This window comes from Neospora caninum, chromosome IV (assembly GCF_000208865.1).
Source record: "Neospora caninum Liverpool complete genome, chromosome IV".
Lineage (NCBI taxonomy): Eukaryota > Apicomplexa > Conoidasida > Eucoccidiorida > Sarcocystidae > Neospora > Neospora caninum.
In genome coordinates, this window is record NC_018389.1 from 400,156 (window position 1) to 415,202 (window position 15,047).

The 15,047-nt window shown below is 51.0% G+C and overlaps 4 protein-coding genes across 4 annotated transcripts; all 4 read right to left on the reverse strand.

Annotated features, from left to right (window-relative positions):
• Nucleotides 1–506: 506 nt before the first annotated feature.
• Nucleotides 507–1,886, reverse strand: NCLIV_010050 (srs domain-containing protein; the record flags this gene model as incomplete). Its single annotated transcript, XM_003880520.1, has 1 exon — nt 507–1,886. The coding sequence occupies one exon, from the start codon at nt 1,884–1,886 to the stop codon at nt 507–509; it is 1,380 nt and encodes a 459-aa protein (XP_003880569.1).
• A 2,008-nt stretch (nt 1,887–3,894) lies between these two features.
• NCLIV_010060 (srs domain-containing protein) lies at nt 3,895–5,046 on the reverse strand (the record flags this gene model as incomplete). Its single annotated transcript, XM_003880521.1, has 1 exon — nt 3,895–5,046. The coding sequence occupies one exon, from the start codon at nt 5,044–5,046 to the stop codon at nt 3,895–3,897; it is 1,152 nt and encodes a 383-aa protein (XP_003880570.1).
• Nucleotides 5,047–7,596: 2,550 nt separating this feature from the next.
• On the reverse strand, nt 7,597–8,868 carry NCLIV_010070 (srs domain-containing protein; the record flags this gene model as incomplete). Its single annotated transcript, XM_003880522.1, has 1 exon — nt 7,597–8,868. The coding sequence occupies one exon, from the start codon at nt 8,866–8,868 to the stop codon at nt 7,597–7,599; it is 1,272 nt and encodes a 423-aa protein (XP_003880571.1).
• A 1,828-nt stretch (nt 8,869–10,696) lies between these two features.
• NCLIV_010080 (srs domain-containing protein) lies at nt 10,697–11,647 on the reverse strand (the record flags this gene model as incomplete). The annotated part of the gene is made up of 1 exon (XM_003880523.1): nt 10,697–11,647. One exon carries the CDS (start codon nt 11,645–11,647, stop codon nt 10,697–10,699), a length of 951 nt encoding a protein of 316 aa, XP_003880572.1.
• Nucleotides 11,648–15,047: the final 3,400 nt, after the last annotated feature.

Below are 15,047 nucleotides of genomic sequence, written 5' to 3' on the forward strand. Positions count from 1 at the left end.
CACATGTAGTGGATATGTACCCGACCGGGCATAATCATTCACTTCACCTTGAGAAGACACTCAAAACCCGGTACACTATATGGATCGAATGGCTTCTGGCATTTTGAGGCCATACTACTGGCGCGAAGGGAAGTGTTTTTGTGCTTTGCTCGCCCTTGATACAGTCCCCCCCTTCCCCCTTCCCCCTCCCCCCCGACCGGTAAACGTTACAGACTCCACACATGCCTGAATCAACGTGCTCATATATGTACAGATATACATATGCCTTGCTTTATCTCTTCTCCATAACCTCATATGACAGCTTGACCAGTGCAACTTATTGACGAACACAAGCTCTCATGTACCTCAATAGCAACGAACCCGCTTCTAAAACGGGAAGAACGTGTCGGAGAGACGTACGGATACTGCCAATACAATGGAGACCGCCCGAAATGGCAATACTGCTCAGGATCGGACAGCGACAACTCTTGTCTGAATCCGCAACAGAGAATAAATTACCATATTCCTCAAAAAGTGTTCACGAGGAATCCTGTTAGCGCGGCCACGCCTCCGGCTACCGCTGCAATTTGCGCAGTTGAAGATGCTATCGAAGTCAAGTTTGATGTCTTAACAGTCACAATCACACTGCAGTTTGACGTGGATGCACCAGCCTGTTCAGGGCTCTCATCGTCACCCTTCCCTACTACTACAGCTTTTGCTGCTGGAGGCGCTGTAGACTCGTTGGGGACGCAGGTCAGGCGGAACTGCTGGTCTGTTTCCGGAAAGTCCGTCTCCGGAATTGTCAGCTTATCAGAATTATCCGTTGGCCCCGTTGTCCACCAGCTGGTCACGAACGTAGGCAGAATATCCACAAACTTGTTTGTGCAATTCTGCACGTCTTTGTTTCGTGGATCGCAGTATTCAGTGTGGCTCTCTGTCGTAGGATACAACGAGCCCTCGGAACCACAATCAATTGTCAGCGCGTTGTTCTCTGTTGACATCTCCACCTCCAAGGGCTTAGGATTGCTGTCCTTGCCGTATGCGCAAGTGACAACGTTGCCGTCTCCGACGGAAGAAGCTCTTGCTTTCACGTTGACGTTGACTTTGCACTCTGTCTGGCCCTGCACCCGTTCCTGATTGTTCTCGTCACACCCAACGAAGAAGGCCTTGTCGGTTAAGGGAAGGTCGGACTCCTGGAGAGTCAACGTCCGCCTTTCGCCTTGATTGTCGCTGTTGTTGGTCTTTTCCCACTGGATACTGCGGGTTGTGCCAAGCAATGTTTTCAGCGTGATCTGTTTTTCTTTTGGGCTGTTTGTTTTGCACTCGGCCACTTTTGCGGCCGTCGTTGTTGCCTTACAAACTTGCTCCAGCTCTTCTGGTACCGCTGCGTTTTTGTTACCCGAACACTGCAAAGTAACACTCAGATTTTCTTTCGACAGCGTCAAAGCCGCAGTGGCTGCAGCAACATCTCCTTTTCCTTTGGCGGGTTGCAATCTGCACGTGGCAACTTGACCAGTGATTTCCGGTCCACTTAGAGTGCCTGTCCTACGTAATGCATCTTGCAAATTCCGACGCAAAAGCCCTTCACGCGGTTGATCTGGCACTGCCTCTCCGCTGGAGATCAACAAAACTCCGCCCACGCACACCGCCATCAGCTTACGAGCCTGCGACTTCCACCCTCCACGGCGTCGCTGCATTCTCCCCGGGTTCACCATCTTCGAAGCGATTGACACAGGTGGGCGTCGAATTGAATATACCAAACCAGGAAATGCGGAAGACTGCCACGCACACTGGAGTGAAGATTCAAGATCAGCATCGAATGAGAATCGTATCCTGGTCTCTAAAAAAATATCAGTCGCCAGCCGCAGCGGGTCAGCCACACTCTCCTGCGTTCGCTGGCGGCGCATGCTCGAGGCGGGTTGACTGGTGTGAGGATGCGGCTGGGGTGGATGCCCCCCAAGGCGACCCGACACGACAAGGCATGGACTGCACACCTTTTTTTCTCACTGGCGGAGATGTACCTTTGGAAAAAACACAAATAATGTGAAAACCATTTTTCAAAGCCTTCCCTTGCTCGATTCTTTCAGAAGTGGTCAGATGTTGAGGAAGAAAAGAGCGGTGGTGTCATTGCCCCCCAAAAGTGTTCGACAGCCAACTGCTCCGGCTGATACCAAACTGCTTCGGTTGAGCCATGGAATGGATGAGTTAAAAGGAACGCAACAGCACCAGGGCGTGAGGGCTCTCGCAAGACTATGCATGACCAATGTCAATACGTGTGACAGCTTGCCATGATGAGTGGACGAAAATGGAATTTTCTCCCTGCACTGTCAGACGGGGCAGCGACCTTTCACTCTTGGTGTCAAATTGTCGTTCGGCACCTTGTATCCCAGATAACCTCGGGAAGAACCGGTGCTGAAACGCAGAGACAGCCATGATGAATTGACCGCTGATAGCGGGAGAGGGCGGAGGCCATCAGAGAGAGAGAGAAAGAAGGGGAGAGAGGCAAAAAGGAAGGGCACAGCAGCGAGATGACCACCACGCGCGACTGTGAATGTGTTTCTGGAGGCAAGCTTGGCCAGATAAGCGGGCATGATACATGTCGACAGGCTGGAGCTACCACTGATGTTGTGATGTAGTGACTTTGAGGGCCGTAATGAAACCGAAGAGAGACTGAGCAAAAGCCTCCTTTGCAATAAGTGCCTTGAACTCTGCGTGGCAGGCACGGCGGGATCGCCGTCGCACCCGCTGCCGGACAGACGAACAGAGGGGACCCCGAGACGTGGAGAATGAGAAGGGTGATGGAAGTCGTTGCTCGTTCTACTCTTCGAAGGAGTGTTAGGAAGGGAAGAAGCACACAACTTCATCGCAAAGCACGAAAAAAGGAGACCAAGGGAATTAAATGTCTAGTGGCTTAATCTGAATGCAACCTCGAATTCGGAGACTATCCGCTAATCCTAGCCGGCCACACCAGTAGTACCTTTAGATACTGTTATGATTTTCACCTCTGAGTGTGCCCGGATAATTATTTCGCAGTGTCAATATTGCTGGCACCTTGAGAAGAGTGCCGACATGGCAGGGAAAACCACACCGCGAATTTTACTGTTTGCCGCTTGTTTTGACGCTCCTTTCTATGTTACAGCTGCGAGGTTCATCTGCAGTGTTGACAATCCTAAGACTTGTTCTACGGTAGGCCGAGGATAAAACTGGAAAGCGCCTTTTTGGTGCCATGTGAATGTGTTGACAGACAATAACCTTGCTGTAGTATACATGGTTGGTGACACAACCAGAGAGTCAACACCAAATAGTCACGGGGCAAACGGTCTTCCCAAGACGTTCTGAGGCAGCTAATGCCGAGGACTCGAAAGAAATAGCAGATACTCAGAGAAACGGGTTTGCTCAGCGGTAGCTCCATTTCGAGCACACTAGCGAGGTACAAGATTAAGGCCTGCTTTTTTGCAGTGACGAACAGAAGGCGTTGTTCAATGCTTCACGAAAGGTGCTCATTCCCGTACCAGACACGTAGGCGCAATTTATACTTGAATGGGCTCGATATAATTTTTGGCGGCACACGCAGATCAATCACCTCGATTATAGGCTCATTTCTGCATCTATTATCGTGTTTCATCACACACCTTCCTGTCAGGAACAGAATCGCACATATGTATGTCGCTTCCCATGTATACATTTGTCATGCCTTACGTGGGGCCAGGTCTGAAGGGGCTCGGTTTATCGATGTGCACGGCTCCATATCGTGTACGGTGAAGGCGGCGGATGCTCAGAAAAAAAGTATATAACCCATCTCTGACGGATGAGTTCGAGTCCTTAGCGCACGCGTGGCGTCACATACTCCCAGGCGTGGAGCTCTGACCTCAACGTAAACACACTGTCCACAAGTCGGTAGGGGCATCTGCGCCCCTACAACGACTTCACAAGCATGGCTGCCATGACGGCTACACCAGAGGCTGCAATCACTGCTGTTGGAGCGGGTGCTGCATATGAAGCAGCGCTGGCGGCCCTGACAGTCACCAGAACCTGGCAGCTCGTCGGTGTCGCAGTCTGCGTCTGAGGTTCATCCTTTGCTGTCAACCTATCATCATTTTGTTCTCCGTTTTGCGAAGTTTTCGTCTTGGGGACGCAGCCCACAAGGAGCCGCTGTTCTGGTTCCGGAAAGTCCGTCTCCGGGATTGTCAGCTTTGCTGAACCCGTTTGGGACTCTGTATCCCACCAGCTGGTCGAAAGTGTTGGAAGAATATCAACAAATGCCTTCTTCGTGCATGCTTCCGGGTCTGTACTGTCAGAGATGCAGTAGTCAGTTGTATAGCTTGTAGGGGTGAGGGAACCCTCGGTTCCACACTGAATAGTGAGCGTATTGTTCTTTGTTGACATATCCACCTCCAAGGGTTTAGGGTTGCTGTTTTTGCCGTACGCACAGGTGACAACGTTGTGGTCTCCAACAGAAGAAGCTCTCGCTTCCACATTTACAGTGAGCTTGCACGCTGCGTTGTTGTTCGGTGACTTGCCAGAGGTAGTGGATTGGCACCCGACGATGGATTGGCACCCGACGACGAACGCCTTGTCGGTTAAAGGAAGGTCTCCCGCGTCCAGCTCCAACGCCCACTTTTGCCCCTTGGTGTTCCTTTCTGACTGTTTGGATTCCGTCCATTGAATAGTGCGCGTTGTCCCAAGCACTTCTTTCAGCGTGACCTCTTTGGTGGCTGGTGCGCTGTTCCCAAACTTACATGTGGACGAATTGCTGGTCTGCTTTGGATCACACACGTGTTGCGTCAGATTTTCCGGTACGTTCGATATGCTTGCACTGCTGGCACCGGAACACTGCAAAGTGGCTATCATACTTGCGCTTGATAGCGTCAGCGTACCAGCAGCTGGGGCGGTATCTTGTGTCGCTGGCGCAGACAATTCACACATCGCATCTGTGCCCTTGACTGTAAGCCTGGCAAGCGCCACCGCTTGCTGCTGTAAACTCTGATTCTGAAGTCCTTCACGCAGTTGATCGGGAACAGCCTGTCCACCATAGAGCAATAATACTCCACCGATGCAAACTGCCATCAACTTCCGTGTCTTCGTCGTTTAGCGTACATGCAGTCGCTGAATGTTCCCTGTCCTCGCCATTTTGACACGCGTGTGACCCAAGTGCCGGGAACGCAGTCGGAGAAGAAACCAGAAGAATAGAATTCAGCGAAAGGTGTAGCGTGCCTGCCAACTTAGGCGTTTATCATCCACTTCCTCCAAAGGAAAATAAGTCAACAATCATACACGCCTCAACTGTTGGAGTACCTGCACTATGACTTATGGTACCCATAGGAGGCTCATCGCTGTGAAGACGCGCGTGTTACGAAAAAAGCGCAGGGGTGACCCCCACCCACGTTGTCGCCCTCATCCAAAATCCCGAGCGATCCTGCAGCGTAGTAGACTCCCCATAAGGCTCATTTCGACATCACGAGCTATTCGTAATTTTCACAGCAGCACATATGCATATTCTCCTCTTCTTCTCCGGCGTGTGATCCCTCTGCTTCGCAAGAGCAGCATCGTCGGGAGCCAGCGTGGTATCTTGGCGCAGAGTCTTCCCTCTCCGAAGAAGGAAAAACACTGCAGAGAGATATCTGGAGGTTGTCCGAAGACGCGGACCAGTCAAAATGCAAAAATACTGGGTAAGCGAGTGACTGAAGTTCGATGGAAGTTTCAAGACAACATAGGATAACGTGTTTGCTTCACAGCGACCGATGAGGAACCTTGCCAAAGCCTTGAGCCAGCAGCCGCTGTTAAGTCCTCTAGGCAATCGTCATCTGAACGTTGACAGCTGAAGTTCGTAGCTGCCCTCTCTTCCTCCTAATTCATTTTTTTGGATTGTTTCCGCTTTTCGAGAATAGGCATAATGGCGACAAGCTGCGAATGGAGCAGTGACGTCGACGGATAAGCCGAAGAGTGGTACGGTGGTGGCGGTGAACACTGGAAGGACAACAACAAAGTGACAGCTTCTGTCTCGGCTTCTCTGCTTTTCTTTGCGCGAAAAGCTCATGCATCGAGTACTTTTCCGGTTGCGCAGTAAGGAGAAGCCACAAGGTCTTCCCCCGTGGCAGCTGGTGAACTCGATCGCTCAATTTGAATTCTGCAGTGACTATCGAGGACCTTCAGACAAGAGAAGCCATAGAGCGTCTAGTTGGCCCAATGAGAGAAATTGAGGAGTCGGGAAGGTGCCGGAGACAGGAAGGCAAAGAAATCGATATAGAAAAACTTAGCTCGTGTGCGATACGAAAGGCAGTGGACCTCTGCGTGTTCTGTGGGTCGTCTGACACAAAGAGCGTAGGAAGCTGGCGGAGAGGAGTGGGTGGCAATCTACACAGAAGCATAGCGAAATGGAGCAGGGAAAGTCGGACATTCGAAGCTGAGCGTTTGTTTTCTCTTCTAGTGGATACCACCGCAGAGACGGGACGGGAACACCTCTCTACATGAGAAATCCTTAGCGGGTCCAGGGAACACCAGATAGCAGCCATACCTGCAAGGCGCAACACATCAGTTTGGTTAGATGTGCCGTGTTGAGCAAAGGGCGCCGTCGCTGGGCCTGTCTCTACCTAACTACACTGCATCAAGTCCAGCCCCCCCGACCACCCCCCCCCCTAATAAGGCATGTCCGTCGGCTCGTCGACATCGGCATAAAGGAGTAAAATGAGCATGTGCGGTGCAATTCTGGCCAGTTCTCAGCCCTTCGTTTGCCTGCAGGCCCTACTAGTATCGGTCACACATTTCACATGAGGATCCGTTTGCGGCTGCTATGTTGCCGAGCACGAGTCCCTATTCTGCCACAGTCCAAGAGTACACGGAAACACGGATTTTGCACGGCTACACACACACACACACACGTTTACATACCTAGTTGCCTACGACACCAGGCGTGTCAAAAGAAACGATGGCGCTGAATCGATTCTTCATACTCTCTAGGTTGTGAAAATCGACGTGAGTGCCGTTCCAGAAGAGAGAAACGACGACTCATTGGACCAGAAACAACTCTGACTTCTCGAAGAATGTCACTGGCGGCGACGCGACGTAGTAGCTCAGCTACTGAAAAAAACGGGTTCGATTACCGGCAGCTGCCTGCGAGAGTGCTCATCCACTACAGGCTCCGGCTTTCTGTTATCAACTGATGGACTGAAATACATTGTCTCGTATTTCAGCTCCAGACTCCACGCTTTCATCACATCCACGCATAGCGTAACATCCACCGAGTGATACAAGAGAGTCTTTTCTGGTGCCACTGTACCAAGGTGATGGGATACTACGGCTGCGACTTTATCTACCCTTATAGGCTTACCAAACACCTATTACACAACTCAGTAATGAAAACAAATAAATGCCTGCCCCTAGATACGTTTGCATTTACCCTGCCACACGTGTCGCACAGGCTTTCGCAATCTCGTTGCATGCTGATTTCCACACATCAACACTTGCTGGACAGGAAGGCATGAGCTCCCGGACCACCACAGAAGAACACCTTGGAGAGATGTTGGAAAATGGAGACTGCCCACCACATCAAAATCGCAAAATCTAAGGAGCCACTCCACATCATTGAACTACCGAGCAGACACATTATCACCAGCATGCTTACAAGGAGCCAACAATCAGCCCTGTCACTGCAGCCGCTCCCGAGGCTGCAGCTAACATTTGCATAGTCGGTGATCCATACGAAGCAGAGCTGCTGGACTTGATAGTCACCAGAACGCGGCAACTCGTTGGTGTACCGGTCTCTGCGTCAGTTTGTCCGGTATTCTTGGTGCCTTCCGAAGCAGTCGTTGTCGGGACGCAGCCCAAAAGGATCTGCTGGTCAGCTTCCGGAAAGTCTGTCTGGGGGATTGTCAGCTTAGCAGAGTTACCCGTCGTCGCCCACCAGCTGGTCACGAACGTAGGTAGAATATCCACAAACTTGTGTGCGCAATTTTCCAAGTCTGTGTTCTGTGGATCGCAGTACTCAGCGCTATTTGTTGCAGGTTTCAGCGAACCCTCGGAGCCACAGTCAATGGTCAGGGTGTTGTTCTCTGTTGACATCTCCACCTCCATGGGCTCAGGGTTGCTGTTTTTGCCGTAAGTGCAGGTGACAACGTTGTTGTCTCCAACAGAAGACGCTCTCGCTTCCACATTTACAGTGAGCTTGCACGCGTTTTTACCATTGGATCGCGAATTCGAGCCATCTTGGCACCCAACGAAGAATGTCTTCTCGGACAAAGGAAGGTCCGCTTCCTTCAGTTGCAACGTCCACGTTTGTGTGTTGGGCGACTTCCTTTCTGTTTGCCGATTCTTTGTCCACTGAGCGTCGGTTGCTACGCCGAGTAACGTGTCCAACGTGACCGCGGTGCCTGCTGAGATGTTGCCTTCAAACGTGCACTGATTTGTTCTTCCACTCTTGCCATTTGGCTGACACACATTCGTCGCCAGATCCTCTGGAATCGATGCTATATTCGCACCGACACATTCCAGGGCAGCTGTCAGATTCTTCTGCGACAGCGTCAAAGAGCCAGTAGCTGCAGCCTGAGCTGTGCCACCGTTCTGCTTTAACTCGCATCTGGCGGTGGTGCCCTTTACTGTTAACTTAGGTTTTGCGTCGTCTGAGTGTACTTCCTCCAAACCCCTGTTCTGAAGTCCTTCACGCACGTGATCTGCAACGCCCTCTCCGCTGCAGAACAGCAAAACTCCACCCATGCAAACTGCCATCAACCTGCGGGCCTTTGACCCAACCCCTCCACGACGTTGCCGCAAGCTCCCTGATGTCGACATGATGAGGAGGATTATGATGATGAGAATCGCAACAAGTTGCAAGAAGCCGGTGGAGAGAACAAGCAGTAAAAAAGAATTCAATGAAGGATAGGGCCTGCCGACCATTTAATGCGAAAAAATTCCCATTCTCGTCAGAAAAGCGTCGGGCGTCCTCTTCGCCTTCACCCTCTCACGACGTCCGTCGCCGCACAAGGCCCGTGCGGAATCTGGGATCCGAAGGCGCGCGCCCCGGTGAAAAGGGTGAAAAGGTCACCGCAGCCACGAGGTCGGCTGCGCCGAACATCAGGCATCAAGACATCATATATAACGATGAGTCGAAAGTAAACGCCAAATGGAGCAACAGAACAGTGGTCATTTTATTCTCTTTCCTTTGATTCTCTGGCCAAATCGGTGCAAAAAGCTCTGGATAACGACGAATCCCGGCGACCACGTGTCTTCCGGCTTCCGGTTGTTCGGTCCGCCTCAATTCCCACTTCCTAATACTAATTCCATCGCACATTTCGTTTGTGGACAGCACGGGAGGTCTGAACGAGTCTAGCAGGAGCATGAATACATGACCGACTTAGTCCTGGCCTCGCCAGTAACTCCAGAAGCCAGTGCTTCCCGCCTGGACATCTGCGAGGCAAGAGAATCTCCACTCCGCTCATCGGTTTCATGTGAGCGTTCAGTTGGCGTTCTACACTGACTATTGAGATCATTTGACAGGTGCAAGCGCACAGTGTTTCGCAGATGTGAAGTCGAAGACACATCGTTAGGGGAAATAGGCGGGTGGCAGGAGACAAGGGTAGCGATGGAAGGAGGATAAGAAGAGTTAGCAATGGAGTAAACATATCATAGCGAATATGTATGTTCTGAAAAGCAAATGTGTGCCGTTTTGGGGCATGGACAAGGAAGAAAGGTAGAAGCGATAAGGTGCTGGAATCTTGACTTGTCATCATGTGTCTCCGAGGAGTACGGTAATGCGGGTGTTGATATCCACCAACTGTTGGGGTGTCTCTGTCTCCGAACGACGGGACACAGCGTGACAATGCCAGATCGGATTGTTGCCTACGCGCCGTGCACACAATAGTCTAAAATTGCGGGGGACAGCTTGCCTCGCGAATTACTCCTGAATGGCTGACGCATGCCGCTGGATACTCTAGAGTACGGGACAAGCCTTATCCAGCAGACACACGTATACCTGAAAGAGTGCAGCATTCTGTTGTCGCATTTCGGACATTGCGAGAACGCCGAAACAAAGAAAATGGACTACCCCATCGCGAGGATCCAGAGAAGCACCGAGGTCGCGTTGTGGTAGTCGAGAACAAATCGCGAATCCCACTTTCATACCGGACGTTGAGTGGCGGCAATGGCTGGAGGCATATCGCGACTCGCTCTGAAGCGCTCTTCTCGTGGGAGAATAGACGGAAGTCTTTAGTGACCGCAACTCAAAATTGGTATCGGGGTGGTCAGGTTATTATGAGAGAGTACGTACTGGATTTGGTCGATATCATACGGTGCATCCTGCCAACACAAGGGCATCCCCCACAATTGGATTATCAAGTCGCATGCTGAGGAATGCCGCCTTCTACAGAGGGTCGGTCCTCAGTTTGAGAGCTGTTGATCGAGCCACACTGCAGTGGATATGTACCCGACCGGGGTTAAATATACACTCCTTGGGAGACGTATACATGGGTGCCTTGCTTGCTTGCTTTATATCCTCTTCAACAAGTCGGACCGTAGTTTCGAAAGTGACATATACTGAGGGGAACGAGCTCTCATGTCACACTATAGCAGGACACAGCAGGAAATGCGCGTCTTAACTAGGAAGAACATCTCGGAGAGACGTCCGGAAACTGTCAAAAAGTGCAGGCCGCCCGAAGTGGCAAAATTACTGTGGTTATGAAAGCGCCCCATCTCGTCGGAATGTGTCCCAGACCTTCGAACACCAGAGTCAACAAAAGGAGCCCACGAGGAATCCTGTCAATGCGGCCGCACCACCGGCTACAGCTGCCATTTGTGCTGTTGAAGATGCTAACGAAGTAGAGTTTGATGTCTTAAGAGTGACAATTACGTTGCAGCTAGACGTGGTTGCGCCAGTCTGTTCAGCGCTGTCTCCGTCTCCAAGCCTTTCTAATCCGTTTGTATCTGGAGACGGTGCCGACTGTTTGGGGACACAGCCCGGTCGGAACTGCTGTTCGGCTTCCGGAAAGTCCTTCGCCGGAGTTGTCAGCTTAGCGGAAATACCCTTCGCCTCCGTTGTCCACCAGCTGGTAACAAATGTAGGAAAAATATCTACAAACGCCTTCGTCGTGCAGCTCTCCAAGTTTGTACTGTCAGCGACGCAGTACTCAGCTGTAGATGTGGCAGGGTGGAGAGAACCGTCCGTCCCGCAGTCGATGGTCTCGGTGTTCTTCTCTGTTGACATCTCCACCTGTAAGGGCTGAGGGTTGCTCTCCTTGCCATACGCGCAGGTGACGGCGTTATTGCCTCCCACAGAAGAAGCTCTCGCTTCCACATTTACCGGGACCTTGCACACCGACACCTCTGTATTCCCTCCGTTTCGTGTGGCCTTAGTATTTTTGCAACCGACGAAGAAGCTTATGGCGGATCGTGGCAGATCGGCAGCTTCTAGCTCCAAGCTCCACTGTGCAGTGGTGGTTGGAGATTTTGCGAGCCGGGTATCAGTTTTTTTCATCCACTGGATCTCGCGGGTTGCCCTGAGGAGCTGTTGTAGGGTGACCTCTTTTCCGTGTAGATCGCTTCCACTGACCGTGCAGCTGCTGCTGACTTCACTTTTCTCCTGGTTCGGGGCACATACGTTCGTCGCCAAATCTGTCGGAATCGTCGTTAGTGCATTTCCAGAACAGTCCAGACTAACCGACAGGTTTTCTCTCGACAACATCAACGCGCCGCCACTAGACGTGGCCTCCTCTTGCGGTTCCTGTGCAAACTGACACTGGGTAGCTGTACCGGCGATTTTCGGTGGCTCAGTTTTGGCTGATTCTGACAAACCCCGATAGTGAAGACCTTCACGAAAATGATCTGCAACCGCTTCTCCAGCGCAGTACAGCAAAACTCTCCCCCACGCACACTACCATTATCTGGCGGGCCTTCCGCTGCAAGCCTCCTCCACGTCGTTGCTCTGTCCTCCCTGCCGTCGCCATTTTCAGACGATTTAGACAAAATACCGAGGAACACAAATAACTGGGGTACAGGGGAAAATGGACGATCCTCGAAACTAAAAATAAGTTGCTAAGTGATATTGGTTGGTATGTAAGCCTGGTCTCGTGCCGAGGCATTTAACCGTGGTGGGTGGATGCCGGGCAGGACACGCCTCACACTTTCGGGCATCCTCGGACTCCGTGCCCCCCCCCCTTCCCCAAAGACACCCGCAGCGTCGACTATCGATGCTGTCGTAATACGCTTTGAGGCAAATATATGTCATACTATCGGAGGAACACGATTTTCTTTTCTTTATCACACTCTCGAGGTCACTCGCTTAGATGGAATGCTAAGACGATGACAGCGCATGTCGTTCCCTTTGTTAATGTCTCTAAACTCTCCTGCAGTTGCAGCGATGGCGCTTGGATGAGAAGATTCGCGCTCTTGAACAGAGAATGTTCGATTTTGTAGGTAGCAATCTGGTTCGCTGCACACGGTTCTTGTGACTCCTCATCTCGCGAGTTCTAGAGCAAGAAAGACGCAGAGTCATCAAGTCCCATGATAATAAACGGGGAGAGGGGATTTGCCTCGGCTTTGTATGACAAGTGCAAGTGGTAGTGATTCCTTGGGCTTTCGACAAGTACGAGTATATATTTAGCCTTGCCTGCGGTTTGACTAACTCCTTTGTGTTGCATTCTACAGTGTTATGTGAGTTATTTTTGGTGTGAGACGAGAGCGACACAATACAATACACAGACGAGGTAAAGGATGAAGGCGACTAGAGAGACAAAGACCGTAAGAGTCCAAGAAAGCAACCATGATGGTAAAGCATGCAACATCCGAATATCCTAATATGTTCTTTGGGGAGCATTCGTTAGGGACAGAGAGAGGCTGCACAGATTCCGGGGAGACAAACGAAGAACGAGATGGAAAACACAACGGAAGACAGGTATGGCTCATCCATATAAATGCTGCTGCAAGAGCTGAAGCCACGAGGAGATACAGGCAGATCAATACGGGAAGAGAGAGTTACATATATGGCCGAACATGGATACAAGCTAAAGTCCACATCCATACAACTGTGATGGCACAGGCATGTTCCTATGAAGATCGAATTCACCGAAGGTAGCCGTAGCTGCATATATTCCTAAGCATCCGAATTCTGATATGAGCGTTTCCCCCCTTCACACACACCAAAAAGAATTCTTTCTCTGTCTTCGTGTTTCGCATGGGTCACCATTCGTGGCTTCTTCAGGGACACCATATATTTCGCACGCCGTAATCGTTTACCCCCCCGTAGCGCGTTACTGCTGCAACTCAGAACACGGGAGAGAAGAATGTGATCAGATGCAAGAAGATATCTCTGCACTCGGCGCTCTTTGTTCTCTGTCTCCTCAAGGAAAAAAACGACCGACTCCACAGGTTCTGCTACGCACAGAAAGATATAGTAGATCATGAATCACGGAAACGCTTGCGCATGCGCCTTTCATGCAGCCGGGTGCACGATGAGAGCCAATGGATTTCTGTACGTGTGAGATCCCTCCATATATACATATACTGAAATAAGAAAAGAGAGCCTCGAGTGCAGCAGCCAAACCCAGAGAATCTACTCTTCCTCTCGACCCTTCGCAGCCTGAGTTTCTAGTGGCCATAAGACTCCGTCGCTAGTGCACTCCAGCTGCTTCGGAGCTTGTTGCAGAACTGATTATGGATGGCACGGGTTAAGCAAGGAGAACGGCAATGGATATTTGTCTCCTCTGGCAAATCTAGTTCTATTTGCACTATCATGTGATGTGAGACCCCGCATGACCGGCGGGCGGTTTCGTGAGCATCCTTGATGTGGGAGCAGCCAAACGCAAACAAGGGAACGATCAAGCCGTTGTCTTTCACCGGCGAACAGCCGTTTCCAGAGCTTCCCTTTTTTGCGTGAACGATGATCAAGCAACCTCGACCCACAGCCCCACGCGACAAAGAGGGGCAGTCAACTGACCGAACCCCGCTGAGAAAATGAAGTTCCGTGTGCTTTTCTGCGTGTGCTTTCCCGATCTGTCGAGCAGCCTCACAACCTGTAGTAGACTGACTCGCAGAAGAGAAGCCAGCACGAGACAGATGCCAACACGGCGCCAACCTTTTTTCGTGGATCTCTGATTCAACATCAACAGTAGAAGTAACTAAGCAGGCTGCTGCTGTGCGAAAAAGGATCACTTCCAACGCCCTTTCAGACTGGGAGCGATTCTCTGGCGGAACCTGTTCGACAGTGGGGTGCAACGCAGCCGTTTTTCAAAGGTTTCACCTGTCCATATTTCACCTGTCCATATTTCACCTGTCCATATTTCACCTGTCCCCCCTCACAAGAATGCCTGAAGCAAACATGACGTGCCGGCGACGATTCACCACAGTGATTCGCTTTTTCCGTCTTGCCGACTTTTGTTGCGTTCTACTGAAAGCTGGCAGTCGCTGCTGAAGCTTTGTTTTTGGAATTGTTTTGCTTGTTGCCCCACTTTGAGTTAGAGCCAGGAACGTGGGGGTTCTATGGCTCAAGAAGTCAAGAAGGGAGCGCGGTTTTGAAAATCACGGCCTTTGAAAAAGATGAGGACTTCCCGACGATGTCTCTCCTTGCTTCTTATCGTGATGTGGAGACACGAAACGACCGTTTCCTCTGGCCAGATTTGGAAGATACTGTATGCTTTTTCACTTGTTTTCCCGCGTAGAACGGCATGCTGACAGGCGAGCATCCAGAGGACTGACAGGTGGGTGTGCGTGTGATGGCAAGCTCCGCTGTGTATATGCAGGGAAGAAGAGACTTTCCTTTTTCTGTTTTCTGTGTCCGATATTTTGGCGTTCCTCTTTCCTTCCAAGTTGTCTTATCAGTTGGTTCAAACACGACTACTGCAGTGCCGATCTGCATGACGGGACGTCTCGATTGTCAACAGGCCAGAGAGTGTGGCGGTGAGTCGTCACACGTCGCTTGTTTCACGCCGGTCACCGGCGAGTCCGTTTCTTCTTTCGCAACCGCAACAAGTTCCTCCCTTTTACATTAGAACTTCTTTTCGTCCTTTTGTCACCTCTACTTTCTGGCTCTTCCCTCACCTCTTTCTGTTCCTCCCGTTCGCCCGTCGGTTGCTCTTCTTGTTTATTTT